The sequence below is a fragment of the Papaver somniferum genome, chromosome 1 (genome assembly GCF_003573695.1).
Source record: "Papaver somniferum cultivar HN1 chromosome 1, ASM357369v1, whole genome shotgun sequence".
In the NCBI taxonomy this organism is placed as follows: domain Eukaryota; kingdom Viridiplantae; phylum Streptophyta; class Magnoliopsida; order Ranunculales; family Papaveraceae; genus Papaver; species Papaver somniferum.
In genome coordinates this window covers 51,010,768-51,026,585 of record NC_039358.1, presented here as the reverse complement: position 1 = coordinate 51,026,585, position 15,818 = coordinate 51,010,768, and the positions used below count along the sequence as shown (strand labels likewise).

The 15,818-nt window shown below is 38.2% G+C and overlaps 2 protein-coding genes and 1 pseudogene across 2 annotated transcripts; 1 reads left to right on the top strand and 2 right to left on the bottom strand.

Annotated features, from left to right (window-relative positions):
• The first annotated feature begins 756 nt into the window (after positions 1 to 756).
• Positions 757 to 5,950, top strand: LOC113286424 (annotated as a pseudogene).
• Positions 5,951 to 6,388: 438 nt separating this feature from the next.
• LOC113286416 lies at positions 6,389 to 9,136 on the bottom strand. The gene is made up of 3 exons (XM_026535044.1): positions 8,494 to 9,136; positions 8,201 to 8,388; positions 6,389 to 7,723 (listed from the first exon to the last, which is right to left on the bottom strand). Exons 1-3 carry the CDS (start codon positions 9,047 to 9,049, stop codon positions 6,971 to 6,973), a joined length of 1,497 nt encoding a protein of 498 aa, XP_026390829.1. The 5' UTR covers positions 9,050 to 9,136; the 3' UTR covers positions 6,389 to 6,970.
• Positions 9,137 to 11,166: 2,030 nt separating this feature from the next.
• On the bottom strand, positions 11,167 to 11,775 carry LOC113308125 (uncharacterized mitochondrial protein AtMg01250-like). Its single transcript, XM_026556637.1, has one exon. It carries the CDS (start codon positions 11,773 to 11,775, stop codon positions 11,167 to 11,169), a length of 609 nt encoding a protein of 202 aa, XP_026412422.1.
• Between the last annotated feature and the right edge of the window lie 4,043 nt (positions 11,776 to 15,818).

The following is a 15,818-nucleotide window of genomic DNA, read 5'->3' as shown; positions in this document are numbered from 1 at the left end:
GCCCCTGTCAGTCCGTGTCAGCTGACTTTCTCTCCACCGTTGATCTTAGCTCCTCTTCTGGGGATGAGATAAAGCAACTCCTAGGGATTTATTTGGTGCTTCGTGACGCATCGTGTTTTGATGTTTTGGCTTGCATGCTCTCCACGTACCTTTCTGTATACACGTGTCCGATAGTGAGATATATGTGTACACACCACCAAATCATGACAATTGCTCAGCCCTCTAGACCACTCCTCAGGTAACAACCGCCAATTGTTTCGTCTAAAACGTCATCACTTCCAAAAGACGATAACACCCCTCGAAAACCAAAAGAGATGCTTCCTACTTCGTCCATTTACACGTGGTGACAGCTGCGGTGACGAACAGCCGCACTTGAAAAAAGATCCAAACAAGGAAACAATTCCACGTGGATTCTACTGAGCTGATGTGGCACATGATTAAAAAAATTAAATTGTTTATTACTAAAATACACCACCAGTATAGCTAGGAGGAGGAGTAGTCCTTCCTTTTCTGATTCTGGAATAAGAAACGGGTCCGTGTTTTTGTTATCTTGACCCGCCATTATTTTCGCTCCTCTTCTCTTCTTCTCAAAACTCTTTCTTTTGTCTCTCGTAATCTCTCTTTCGTTTTAGGGTTCGCAAAACGCTGCAAAAGAGTAACCTAGAACTTGCAGCGTATTTTTTTCTTACTAATAAATTAGCTTCTTCTTCAAGTATATGAATTTTCCACCGAAACTGCTCATTTATAAAGGTTTACACGTTTCGACATCCTTGGTAATTCAATTTTATTTTTCCGTCTTTAAAAAAAGCTCCAGAATTGGGGTTTTACAGTCGAATTGCTCAATTTACAACTGTACATTTTGATTTGCTGGCAAATTGTTCCGAGGAACGGAATATTCATAGTTTTTGGGAGAATTCGATGAATTTGCATGTCTTTTCAAAATGTTCGGGGATTTAATTGATTAAAAACAAATTTCTTTAATTTGTTTTCCTTAATAAGATCTAATCCTATATTCTTTCTATATTAACGAATTCATTGTTTTTTTACTGTTTTATTGAATTATAAATTAAATTGATTCTATGTACTGCTCATTCATTTTCTCATCAAAGGAATCATTTTGTTCAAAAAAGATCAGTCAAAAGTGACTGAGAAGAGACGCAGAGAAAGGTAAACATCTGAAATCTCAGTTTGTGGATCTCATTTTCTGATTCCATTTTTTTTTTTTTTTTGAAAGTCGTGGCAGAGAAGGTAATAGGAGTATCTGTCTATATTATATTCCCTCTGTTTTTCTTTGCCGGTCCTGTATCTCAAAGTATTATTATTATTAAATTTTTTTAAACTTAATCTAATTGAACTTTTCATATTTATTATTGTTGATTAAATCATTAATAATAATTTGATAGAAATTTCACCATCAGATTTTGAAAAAGTGTTAATTAAATTTAAGAAACTCTTAAAGAGATTCACTGAGGGAGTAGAGTAATCATATGATATTGATGTGTGCCTGTTCCTTGTGTGTCTCCACGCCAGATTCACCGTCTTCTTGTTTCTTTCCCATTTGCCGCATATTATTTTTTATTTCATTAAATCATTTAATTAAAATTGACTATTAACAGTTGGATTGATGTCTTCATCGTAGGGTTGGAAAACAATCCTGTTCATCATCATCAATTACGGTCAAAACTAGGAAATGGAGATATAGAAGAGATAGTGGGACCGGAAGGCGGCGTTGGAAATAACCAACACACGCGCGACAGGTATTAATGATAAACATCTAAACTTGATGTATTAATTGCTGCCCCTCTTGAAAAACAAGAAAGACGAAGAACAAGTACTACTAGCTTATCTCTATCCCTTCTTCTTCACAAGACGTGTTTAATTTTCTTCTCCAACTAAGTAATTCAATCATTTTAATTTTCAACTATTATAAATGTCAATCTCTCTATATATACAAAGGGTTTGATTCATTCTTATTAATATACTTCTTCTTCTTTTTGTGGGTGTAGTTGATTGTGGAGAAGAAGAAGAAGAAGAAGACACCGACCAAAAGAAGAAGCTTGTTATAGCTAGAAATCATGGAGAACACTACTGGGTATAAGCCATATTTTGATCCAGATTATGAATCTTTGATTGAGAGAATACATCCTCCAAGGTACATACTTCTTCATCAAGATATCAAAATTCAGAGTTTCATTAATGTCATTTGGGAGCTTAATATTAATCTTCTTCTTTTCTGTTTAGGGTTTGCGTTGATAACGAAACATGTAAAGATTGTACACTTGTGAAGGTACGTACGTATTACTTTGATTTATAAAATATTTTCAGTATATCGTATTCATATTCTATTCCATAAACGAAGATACCAAGTGATGTTCACACAAAAAAATCAGTATCCGTTTATTAGCTAAAATGGTGATTATTTTGTTGGTACTTGCTAGCAATAAGCCAGAATAGTCATGGAAGCTATAGTATAGGCTAAGTAGAGTGATGACATGAGCCATATGGTTCTTGAAAGGCAGATCATGACTCAATAGAAGATTTGCAGAGATTTCTCCTTATTAAACAAGATAATCTCGTTAGATATGTTATAGATGTTCTGGCTAATGATATCATCAACAAAAGACACGTACCGTTTTTGGCTGATTTAACAATATATAGTGGACGTGGTTTTCTGTTTTAGGGTTCTGACTTCTGAGCCAGAGGTAACATGACACTGTTTTTTCTGTTGTGTTGTGTTTTATTGTTCTGCAAACATTTCAAAGAGGGGAGAATTGATTAGAGTTCAGAGCCTAGTTAGTAAGTTCCCGAATGATTCGCGAATCATTCGCGAATTTTTCCATATCACGAATTTTACCGTCTTATTCGCGTACGTTTGCAACTCCGAACCCAAGTCGCGTATTATGTGGCATTTCCGGATTATTCGCGAACCGTTCACGAATTTTACGTATCCCGAATGATACGTCCGTTTAATTCGCCATAAATTCTTTAGCTTTTACTTTTCAAAGACTCCATTTTTTGGGCTTTACTGCCTCCCGAGCATACACGACCGAATATTAGACGTGTTGTGATTTTTATGAAACAAAAACGACTGAAGAGATTTGAAGGTGAAAGTGAGAGAGATCTCAAACTCACTAACCAAGCATCTAAACCACCATACGACGTCCTCTTGGATAACTAATGTTGTATATATTATATCATCATATTAAGTTTATTTTTTCTTTAAATAACTCACACATATGCATAAAAATTGGTCTATGACCTTATAAATACAAATTATTTGTTATATATAGATACCGAATTTTCAGAGCCGAACTCACATTTATAAATCGAATCATACACGTACGTATGCCGTTCCGAACTACTGACGAATCACGTCCCATTGACCTAATTTTGGACCGAATCTGAATTTTACAAAACCGTATAATACTCGTACGTTTGCCGTTCCGTACGTTTGCCCAATCCCGAATTACTAACTAGGGTTCAGAGGAACTGTCTTTATTTATGTTGACCCTGTCCGACTAAACATACACTGATACACATATTGGTCAAACCTGAGTTTTATGTCTCTCCAATAATTTCAGTTTCATAATCTAAATGCCTCCAAAATGAAACAGTGAAACATCCCTTTCATTATATGAGAAATCGAAATTGAATTTTTTTTCAAATTCAGCTGATTGATTAAGCCATGTTTTAAGTAATGTATCCTTTCGAACTTACAATAATTCTGTTTGATTTAATATATAATTTTGTTTCATTTCGAATATAATTTTGGTTGATAATAATAGTTTGATCGGTGATAACTAAAAAAGTGCTAATGGTGGGCTCAACTGATCAATCAATAAACAGGTAGACAACGCAAACAAACACGGGATACTGCTAGAGATGGTCCAAGTTCTCACGGATCTTGATCTCCTTATCTCCAAATCCTACATCTCCTCGGATGGTGGTTGGTTTATGGACGGCAAGTTTCCCTCCTTCCCTACTACTTTCTCCTCTCCTTTTCCTCCTTATCTGCATACTCGATCCTCACTAACCAATAGTATCACTATAGATTCGACTTTATTGAATAATTAAGCGAAAAACTTTTGCCAACATTAATTGAATCCCATTATAAGCTAAAAGAAAAGAAAACAAAAACATTGAGAACCCATACTTGTGCTACTTTTGGAATCTTGCAAGCCTAACCTTAATGTGGTGGCCTAGTGGGTGGGGACTGTTTGTTGTTTGTTATCCTAACAATCAAAAGTTTTTGTGACGCCAGTGTTCCATGTGACGGACCAACTAGGGCACAAACTGACGGTACCCTCATCCATTACATCCAGCAGGTGTGAATCTTCTACATCTATTAGTAGCAAGAAAAAACAAAATCTCTTAATCTCTATCTTGGGTGTGCTTATTCAAGTTTGTAAAATATTCCACAAATGTAGTCGTTATGTGGCGGAAGGAGGGGAGGTAAAACAAAAGTGAAGGAAGTCATAAACAGAATTACAGAACATGCATAGGAAGTGTAATGGCATCACTGCACCTATCAACAGATTACACTGCGTTTGAAATGACGGCAATAGATAGACCTGGCTTACTATCCGAGATATCTGCTGTATTAGCTGAGCTTGGCTGCAATGTGGCTGCTGTCATCGCCTGGACCCACAACACGCGCGCAGCAACTATATATATATATATTTTGTACATGGAAGACGAAACAAAAGGAGGCGGACCCATAACAAATGCCGAAAGATTGCTTCACGTGGAGGAACAACTTGAGATTGTTGTAGGGGCCCACCATGGCAAAGGGGAGAGGAGGATGGTGAAGCTGGTAGAAGGTCCGCCTTCAGCTAGGGTACACACTGAAAGGCGATTACATCAACTGATGCAAGCAGATATGGACTATGAGATCAACTGCAGCAAAGATGGGAATGCCGGTGGTGGTGGTGGTGGTGGTGGTAGTAGTGGGAATGTAAGGCGTAGTAGCAGTAGTAGTATAGTGACAGAAGTGTCTATAGAGAACTGCAAGGAGAAAGGGTACTCAGTGGTGAATGTGAGATGTGAAGACCGACCCAAGCTGTTATTCAACACTGTATGCACTTTGGCAGATTTGGAGTACGTGGTGTTTCATGCTGCCATAAGCTCTAGAGGTTCCCTTGCTGTCCAGGTACTATTACCGACTTTCTTTGATGAAAAATGATCATGAACATATAGGAAGGCTTTTATTGAGGTTAACAAAGATTTGCGTGTTGTATGTGGGGAAGCAGGAGTACTATATCAGGCAGAGAGATGGCTGCACTCTGGGTTCAGAGAGGGAGAGACAAAGGGTCAGGCAGTACTTGGTAGCAGCTGCAGAACGCAGGGTCTCCCATGTATGTATGCCCAACTGTATATTCATCTACTTACAAGATCAGCACATTTATCAATCAAACCTATGCCTAAGATTATCACCTGATCACTGCTACAAGTCCTCTTTCTAATCCTTGTTTTCTCTCTTCTGCTTTTTATTTGTTTTTCTCAAAATACAGGGATTGAAGTTGGATGTGTGCACTAAGAACAGAGTGGGATTGCTATCAGACATCACTAGGGTGTTCCGAGAGAATGGTTTGTCTGTGTCAAGGGCAGAAATTAGTACATGTGGCGAGAAGGCAATTGGGTCATTCTACGTTACAGATGCATCTACAGGAAAACATGCAGATCCTAAGACTGTGGAGTTGGTCAGAAGTGAGATTGGAGCGACAGTTTTAGAGGTCAATAAATCAGTTTCCGCAGGAAGGACCGGCTATGGGTCCAACTCCCAGAACAGTAGAAGCAGTAGTACTTGCAGTGGTTCAGCTTCAAGGCCTCTGGCAACATCAATCTGCGTCGCGTGCAACAATGATCTGTCCTAAACAACATATATAACAGTATACATATATGATGTAAATGTTATAATGTTAGTTTCTGCAAGTCGTTCGGACTTTGGGTTTTCTGTTGTAAGAAAGGTTCAGTACTTGTTAAACAATAATATCAATAGACGCATATAGTTAGAAGTCTCACATAAAGCACATACTCAAAATAGCACTTCCCATTGTCAAACACAAGTCTGTGGGTGCATAAATAATACTAAACTAAAACAAAATCTCTTGTAGTGTCAAAAAGTCTCCATCTGGGGCTGTTTTTGATAGAGACAATAAACAAAGCAGAAAGTACAAGAACTCACTTTAGCAATATGACCGAGTTAAAGTACACCATCAACACTATGTTTTTGACAGAGGCAATCCGCCGCAGCAGAAAGTCTCCAGACTCGATTTAGCAATAGGATTGATGTAAAGTAAACCATCAACACTAACTAAACAAGACATTGATATGGTCACATAGATGATAGAGAAGGAATAGGATTGATGCGACCCGGTCACATAGACAATAGAAAAGGAATGGGTGTGCAGCTAGTCTGTGTCATTAAAAGAATTCACATGAATTGTTATCAACTTATTTTCATAGCATAGAAATGAAGCACTGCCAGAATCACATGAAGATCTCCCCCGAAATTCTATTATCAGATCATATAGCATGGAATGTGTACCTAGAAGTATATCCGACTAATAATGATACTAAATGACAATGATTTTCATTTTCTCAAGTACAATGGGGGTTGGAATTTTACCATATGATAATTGAAACACTTACCATTTGATAGTATCCCGCACACCACTACTATGAGCAGTATCAAGACCGCTTGAACTTCACCCGTTCTCCATATGCCATCCATGAGCTGGGGGAACTCTTGCCTAGGCAACATTCTCATAAACAAATACATAACCAGAGACCAGAGGTTGCGAATCAATCTCCTGTACAGAATTAAAATTCACTTGGGCACCCAAAGAAGTGTGGTTCGAGCAATCACACTTTATGTACAAACATCAGTGACCACCAAGAAAAGAACCGTTCATGACATAGGAATGATAAGAGCCTGCATCATATGTAACAATGGTTTTGACAGTTTTATTCATATTGCATCTTTCTCATCCACGTTGAGCCAATCGTCAGAATCCTTGTTCTTGGAGTTCTTGGAAAGTTCACCAACTTTTTTTGTACTCTTTACAGTTTCCTCATCATCCTCTTCAAGATCACTGAATGATACATCCTCGTCATCACCTAGTGGAGTGTGGCTGAAGGTTTTAGTTTCTGCACTGTCCTCTTCTTCCTCTTCTAACCAGTCATCCCCATCTTCTTCGTCAGTTTGCTGCAGTGCTACTTCTTTGGATGAACTAATCACTTTATCCTGCTTTGGTACTACTTCTTTCTTGGAGTCACTGACCACTTCATCATTACTCGATACTCCCACTTCCTTGGAGTTACTGACATCTTCATCCTTCCTCGACGCTACTACTTCCTTGGAGTCACTAATTTTTTCATCCTTGCTTGATACTACTTCTTTCTCAGAGGTACTAACTGCTTCATCCTTGGCTGGTACTAGTTCCTCTTTGGAGGCACCAATCACTTCATCCTTGTTCTTCACCACTGGTTCTTCAACCAAAATTTCGTTGATGATTTGCACATCCCTAATTACAATAGGCTGTTTGACTGATTCAGCATCTGTCATTTCCATAGAACTTTTAGGTTCAAGAGCAAATGTTTCAAGTGGTGCTGCGTCAGTCGGCACATTATATGAGGCAGATTGTTGCTCTTCTGCTTTGGTATCCTCTGATTGCAGCTTTGCCTTTGGTTGGTACATCAACATAGCTCTAGCTTCTTCTATCTGTGCATGAAAAAGGCGTCAATATGAAAATTGACAACATATAGACAGAACTATGGAATATGTTGAAATACCAGGGAAGGTTTCAAACTAAAAATATAAATAGACAGGAAAATAGATTAATTGAATAATTCCTAGGTGCTAAAGCGCTAGCTGGTTGCATTTTTCTGCCAGAGACATCCCTGATTCCAATATGGCACTGGCAAGTTGGTTCATAAGTGGTAGTGTACATGTAAACAAAGATGTGTGCGGTGAAGTATTAAGGGTTGGTAGTGGTACGAGTAAAAAAATCCATGAACTCACTATTGTTTGGTTGGTGGATCATCATTTGACAAGAAGTTATGCTTCTTCGCATCTAATTTCTCATATAGCATTTACATTGGACATAGTTAAAATTAGCATTCCCTACTATGGATGCTCAAACAGGCTAAGCATTCGTCAAAATTTGTTACACGAATGAGACTAGGTCCTAGAAGTTACCTGTGGCGTTGACAAAACCTCAGCATCATGCTTACTGAGTCTAGAATGCAAAAGAACAAAATAAATCTTCCAAAAGTATCCATCACTTATGTGTTCAGGGCAAAGCTCCATTCTGAGAGCTGCTAGTTCTGGAGCAAGGTTCATGACAGCCAAAGCATGCTCTTGTTGTGCATCTGACATATCAAAATCTACAATAGACACAATATCAAATCAAATTCATAATATACAAATTTAACCCTAATCCACTCAAAATCAACTACAAAAAAACCCAAATCAAAACCAAAAGAATATACCATCTGAATCTTCATCATCCTCAAGAGGGAAATCCAACCAAGTCTCCGGATGCAAAGCAATATTCCTTGCAAAAGCTAATACATCATCAGTAACCCCAACAGCACCACCTCCAACCGAATCTTCATCGGAAGAACCAAACGGAAGGAAATTCGAAGCAATCTTAGAGATCTCACTAACAGCTTTATGATTCGACAGTTTAGATATCCCAGTCTTAAATCTCCCACCGATCTCAGCAAAATCACTTCTGATTCCAGCAATTTTCCCCGAATCAGCATATGTTTCTGAATTAGGAGATTCAGGATTACTCGAATCGGAAACCGAAGTATCTCTTGGAGAAGTTGAAGAAGGAGGAGCAAGAAAAGAAGCAACTCCCCATAGTTGACGAGTAAAAGTTCTGGTAATTTCTGATAGATCTTCTTTCACACCTCCTCCTTGTCCTCCAGCAGTTGTTTCTGCTTGTGATTCGATCTGATTGTTATTATTATCATCTTGGTTGATATCATCATCGTCGTCGAGTTTGAGAGAATTTGCCAGAGATCTTGCTAGCCATGACATTTTTTTCGATCCAGAGAAAGAAAGTGAGAAATCTAGAGAAAGTGTTTGTGAAGTGCTCGCGGGAAGAACTAACAAGTAGTAATAGTTCGAGAGAGAGAGACAAGGATTGGGGAGCTTGGTGGTCCACGTATAGTGTGACTCATATGTTACGAACCGAGTCGATAACTCAGTAGGATTTAGATCAGATCCAAAGGTCTGTCTGACAAGGGGAGGACCCACCGTCGACAAGGTTATTTTTTCTGAGGGTTGACAGACTTCTCGGGTGAGTCCCAACAATAGTCACAACAATTACTTTTTTTTTTTTTATAGGAAAAGCTTAGGCCTAGAAAGACACTAAGACCAGTACAAAGAAGTTGTGTTGGCTATGCTTGGTTGCACCACTCAGCCTGTCAGCTTTGTTCTTACATAAAAGAGCTAATTTAAAAGTCTCCGTATTTTGATTACGATTGACAATACTAAGATTTAGTAAAACAAAAGATATGGGATTGATGTCCATATTTCTACCATTGTCTTCTTGACTGTCTGTTCTTTCATAGTAATTTAGGTGAAATCTTCCTTGAGCAGATTCATTGTAGAGAGACTTGAAACGATCTAGAATGTCCATAGATTCAGCAGATATTGCAATGTTTGTGTGCTGCATCTCTTTGGCCCACTGGAAAGCTAGGTCTGCTCCTCCTGTGACTCCCCCTTCTCCATAGTGTCCTGGCTGTCCTCTAGAACCAATAGTGTTTCATGCAAAATTTGTCATAGTTAGAATAGTGTAATATGTAGAGTTCTCAGAATCTTGTAGTGTGCAGATGTTGATATGTTTTCCAAATCCTGCTTCTGCATCCCAAGTGTAATTGTTATTGACTCGTTGCAGAGCAGTGTCAGCTTCCTCTGGTAAAAGAGGGAAGTTGTTCATGATATGATCTGGCATCGCATGTATTCTATTTTGAGTGCACAAGTGGCTTAATTCCGAGAGTAATAACTCCCACATTAGGCTGAATTTGTTTGAATATAAAATCACATCTGGCTTTCCAGATATACCAACATGTGGTGGCATAAGTGTTGTAGTTAGTGTTTCCAAGTTGAAACCAGGATTTTATCCAGTCAATGAAGATGGTGTTGTTATCGAAGAGAGTATGAGAGTTGCCAAGAATTTCCTTCCATACCAGAGTAGCAGTAGTACAATTCAAAAATATATGAGACATGGATTCTTCTTCCCCACTATTGCAAACAGTGCATAAAGGATTAACGTAATGAAGTATGCTAACTGTTTTTGCATTTGTGGGAAGAATTCCATGTGCACATTTCCATATAAAAATTTTGATGACTGGAGCCACATCCATGTTCCAAATGGCTTCCCAATTGTCAGTTGGAGTATCATTTCTGTAGAGATGATCAGTTTTTGCCTTGTACAGCTCTTTGACAGAGAAAACTCCTGTATCATTGAGGTTCCAGATTATTCTGTCCTCTTCATTTGGGTGTGTCTTCAGAGTAACAATCACAACAGCTTCCTCCATGCTAAAGAGGGTATAGACTTGAATTTCATCCCAGTTTCCATCTGGAAGAAGCATGGATTCTAGCTTATCAATATAATGAGGGCAGTTTTGTGGTTTTTGAAGTCTTGTGTTGGTATTTGGGATCCATAAATCTTCCCAAATGTGGATCCTTCTGCCATTGCCAATTCTCTAGGAGCAGTGTTGTCGTATGTTGCTTATGCCTTCTAGGATTTCTTTCCATATCCAAGAGTCCCCATCCTTTGATTTTGTATTCATGCTGAGGACATTTCTGCCTAGAAGATATCTGGCATCCATAAGCTTGTACCATAAAGAGTCCTTATCCTGCTCAAGTCTCCAACCAATTTTTGTTATCATAGAGCTATTGAATAGTTCCATATTCATGAATCCTAGGACTACCAAATCTTTTGTCTTACAAACTGCTGTCCAATCCTTAGAATAATAACTATAGGGATTTTCTATATTCTTTCCCCATAAGAAGTCTCTTTGGAGATTGTTGATGTCTTTGCAAGTTTTCTTAGGAACCTTAAAGCAGTTTATTTGGTAAATACAAGTTGATGAAGTTACAGACTTGATGATTACCTCTCAGCCAGAAGGATTAAGTGGAGTATGTTTTCATCCAGTGAGTCTTAGCTTCAATTTTTCAACTCCAGGCTTGAAAGAATTGATTTTTCTTCTATGTGTGAAAAGTGGTGATCTTAAATATTTATCATCTAGCTGAAGGACTTGAACTCCCATAGAATTGATAATTTGAGGAATGAGATCTGGATTTGTGTTTTTGCTGAAGAAGACTCCAGATTTATGAAAGTTGATTAGTTTCCCAGAAGTACTGCCAAAAGTCCGTAGAATCTGCATGATATTTTGAGCTTCAATAGGGTTTGCTTTGCAGAAGATCATGCAGTCATCAGCAAAGAGGAGGTGACTGATAGGAGGAGCTGCTTTGCAGATCTTTATCCCTTTGATAATGCCCATCTCCTCAGCATGCAGAGGAGTCCTTGAAAGAGATTCCATGCAAAATAAGAACAGGTAAGGTGACAGGGGGTCACCTTGCCTTAGGCCTTTAGTGGGTTTGAAGAATTTGTCAGGAGAGCCATTGATGAGAACAACTGATGTGGAGGTTGAAATGCATTGATATATCTTGTTGCACCATTTATCATCAAAACCAATTTTCTTCATAATTGTCATTAGAAAGCTCCAGTCCACTCTGGCAAACGCCTTTGCCATATCAATTTTTATTCCCGTAGAACCAGAATTGCATTTTTTTTCCTCTTTTAGACCTCATGGTGTGAATGATTTCATGAGCAATATCTATGTTGTCAGAGATTTTCCTTCCAGGAATGAAAGCAGATTGGTAAGGAAATATGATTTTGTTTAGTAAGGGCTTCATTATTTGAGCTAGGAGTTTAAAAATGATTTTGTAGGTGGTGTTGCAGAGACTGATAGGTCTGAAGTGACTAGGGGAAGTAGGTTATCCACCTTAGAAATGAGAGCTATGAAGGTGGCATTCATCTCCTTTAGCAGATGACCAGAGAGAAAAAAGTGTTGAACCATTGAGACAATATCATTACCAACAATATCCCAGTTGAGTTTAAAGAAATTTGGTGGGAATCCATCTGGCCCTAGATCTTTGTCATTTGTCATACTAAATAAGATAGCTTTAATTCTTCAGGATCATGTTTTCTGTTGAGAGTGGAGTTTTCTTCAACAGTAATGGTTGGAGGGATAAGGTTGGTGATTTCAGAAGAAGGGTGGGTTATTTCAGCAGTTGCCATATGGGAGAAATGATTGGTGAAGCAGTCTTTTACCTCTTGATGCTCAGTAATCCAGCTACCTTCTTCAGTTTGAATAGAATCTATTTTATTCCTTCTTGCTCTACTTTTTGTGAATCTGTGGAAGTAACTTGTGTTTTGGTCTCCAAGCTTGATGATTTGATCCCTGCTCTTAGTTTTCTAGATTTTCTCTTCTATGTTATGCCAGTTTTTGAGCTGCTTTCTAGCATCTGCTAGGGCATGTCCTCTGACAGTTCTGAAATAGTGAGTATGTAACCAAGTTAAATGTTGCGTGCATTCTTCAATGTTCGTTTTGATGTTTCATACACTTCCTTGTTCCAGACTCTGATTTGTAATTTGATGTCTTTAAGTTTTCTGGCAATTGAGAATGCACTTGAACCTGGAGTGACCTTTTTTCCAACATTCAACTATTATTTTCCTGCAATCTGCATGATCTAACCATGGACCAAAAAATTTGAATGGAATCTTACCATTCTTCCAGTGAGGGATATAATTTAATAAGATGGGATGATGGTCAGAACCAATGGCTAGCATATTGGTGATAGTGGTGTTTGGATAAGTATCCAGCCAACTATCATTAGCTAGACATCTATCCAATCTTTTCTCAGTAAGAGCATGACCTTTTCTCTTGTTAGACCAAGTGAAAGGGCAACCAGAGAAACCAAGGTCAATGAGATATAAATTTTGTATCTTTTCATTGAATATTGAGGCTTCATTAGCATCAATGGGGTGAGTACTGAACTTTTCTGTATCATGGAAAATGAAGTTGAGATCTTCAATGACTAACCAAGGTAATTTATAAGATATAGCAGTTTTCTCAAGGATTTTCCAAGATTTTAACTTGGATTGAGTGTCATAAGGATTACCATAATATCCTGTAAATAGCCAAGGGTGGTTGTTGGAAGTTCTGATAACAACATTAAAATGGTTTATAGACCAATCTAAGACTTCCAAGTTTAGATTGCTTTTCTATAATAAGTATAATCCACCAGCAGTGCCACTAGCCTCTCCTGGATTAACATACTAGAAATTGTTGACTCATAATTCATGAAAAATTTTCTTGATTTTATCATGCTTTTGTGTAGTTTCAGACAAGAATATGATGTCAGGATTTAGTTTATTGAGCATGTCATTGAGGTATATTTTACCATCCCTAGTGCCCAATCCTTGACAATTCCAAGCTAAGGAAGCGAAGAATTGCCAAAAATATGACACTGCTGGATACTTTGAGGTAAGCCTTATAATAATACTATCATAATGCTTATGAGGCAGAAAATGCACAGGGGAATTAAGAGAAGAATTTAAGTAATAGCAGCAAAGGACTAGGTTGAGATTGTATACCCTTGTTCCAGCAGCAGAGCAATCCAAAGAGCCATTAGTCAAGAAGTTGAGGTGGTTAGCCATCTGCTCCTGAGTAGAGTCAGTCTGATCTTTGTATCTTTTTGCACTTGTCATTTCCATGCTGTTTAGAGAAGCATTTTCAGCATTTGGAATATCCTTCTTTCTCTTAGTATCATTAAAAGGGGTAGAGGAGGAGCTGAGAGAAATGTCATTAAGGTTCTCAAAGATATAATCCTTTTTCTTAGCCTTCCAATCAGCTTTTTTCTTCTTAGATGCTTCTGCTTCCATATTTTCCTTGATCTGAGCTAAGGTAGGAAGAGAGTGAGTGGGGAAGAACTTTGGGGTATTTATGATCGAGAAGAATTGTTCATCAGCAGCTAGGTCAGCAACTGCTGTATCCTCATCATTTTTACTCAAGATGTTGTTGTTGTTGGAAGTAGTTCTGGCAGCTGCTTTCCACTTTGGTAGTTTTTTCTTGTAATAGCCAGCTATCTTTTTTTCCAAATCTAATCTTTTGTGTCTAATTTGACAGGCTAAGACATCTGGTGAGGAGAATCCTGAGCTTCAGCAATAATGGGCTGATCTGCAGCAGTATGTGAATGAGCTCCAAAGATGATGTTACTGTTAGATGTAGATGCAATGTTTGCTATTGTCTTTTCAAGCTCCAACCTTTTAGAAGTTTTCATTTTTGCTTCAAACACAGTAGCTGCATCAGCATCAGAGTAGTGCATGTGGATAATATCTTTTCCAGCTTGTACCTGTTTTTGTCTAGGAGTTATAGGTGCAGGTGCTGGCTGGGGGGTTGGTAAGTGATGGTAATCAGGGTTGTTTTGATTTGGAGGTGCATGGCAAGGGGGGCTTGGGTGATCAAGAATTCTACAAACTTTGCAGAATTTGTTGCCATTAAGAGCATAAGCACACTCCAACCAGTGAGAAAGGGTAGGTGTTTCATAAGCTTATATTCCGAACTTGAGAGATCTTGTTACATTGATATTAACCTTGACTTCCACATTTTTCTCAAATCTGTCCCTTCCATAAGGTTTTTTTGAGCCTTGAAAGACACCAATTGGTTGAATGATGTTTGGGATGTCTGGTATAATGTGAGTGGGTATTCTCTTGATTAGAAGCCAGATCATAACCTTAGAGAACAGTTCTTCATTAATAAGTTCAGGACCCTCTGCTGGAACGCCCACTAGAACCATTAGTTTATCAAAAACCCCTCTAGTGCCTCCATCCCTCAAAGTAGAGTAGTCTTCTTGATTAGTGGTTCTGAGAATGTAGAAATTTCTTCTTTTGTTCCATATTTCAACTTCAATTCTGCCAATCATCTCCTAGTGAGCATTGATGAAATTGCTAACTCTGGATGTTTGGAAGCAGATACTACAAAGTTTGCCAATGAAACATCCTTTCTAATCCTGGACTTGTTTGGTTCTGATATTCTCAGAGTTGATGAAGATTTTGGGGAATAAATCCTCAGGGATGGTTAAAGTTGTATTCATTTTCTTGACCAGATTCTCAATAGAAGATGGGTTAGAATTGGATGAGGAGGCCATTGAGTAATGTTTATGAGACCAGAGGAGGAAATAAGTGACAGGGTTATGTTTACTTTGTTTAGGGGAGGTATAAAGTAATACAATGCAGATGATGTTGATGCGACTAACTTTAATTTGAAAAAAATTCACGGGATAATTTTGCGCCTTTTCGTAACTGAAACGGATAGTAATTGCAGTTGAGATGCTTATGTAATCATACTTGTGCTTGGAACAGACATCTAAGAGCTTGTTGACTTGGTCGACTATGGCTAAAGGCACTTTGGCCTGCGACCTGTCAAAATTCATAATACTAGACTTTAAAGCGCTAGTGACAGCTGAATTCGAATAAGGTTGAATTGTTCTTACCTTTTTACTGTGTTGCACATTTACCTTGTTATTGATTTTGACTGGTGAGGGGGAGGTGCCTGAAGTAAAGGAGTGTGGCGGCCACCAGACCATTTTAGTACACTTAGAGTATGACTTAGCTTGCGTTTGAATAGATATATGGTGAGTAAACCTCTGAGTCAGATAAACAGCTAAGTCTCTCCCAGTCTGAGGATGAGCTTCAGGCGGATCAAGATTCATGGGTAAAAACCATTGATTT

Excerpts from the sequence above, each read along its gene's own strand:
- LOC113308125 (XM_026556637.1), bottom strand. The coding sequence starts at position 11,775 with ATGGCAAAGGCGTTTGCCAGAGTGGACTGGAGCTTTCTAATGACAATT.
- LOC113286416 (XM_026535044.1), bottom strand. The coding sequence starts at position 9,049 with ATGTCATGGCTAGCAAGATCTCTGGCAAATTCTCTCAAACTCGACGAC. Across the intron at positions 8,389-8,493 it reads GGATGATGAAGATTCAGATG|ATTTTGATATGTCAGATGCA; the intron begins GTATATTCTTTT and ends TGTCTATTGTAG. Across the intron at positions 7,724-8,200 it reads AGGTTTTGTCAACGCCACAG|ATAGAAGAAGCTAGAGCTAT; the intron begins GTAACTTCTAGG and ends TTTCATGCACAG.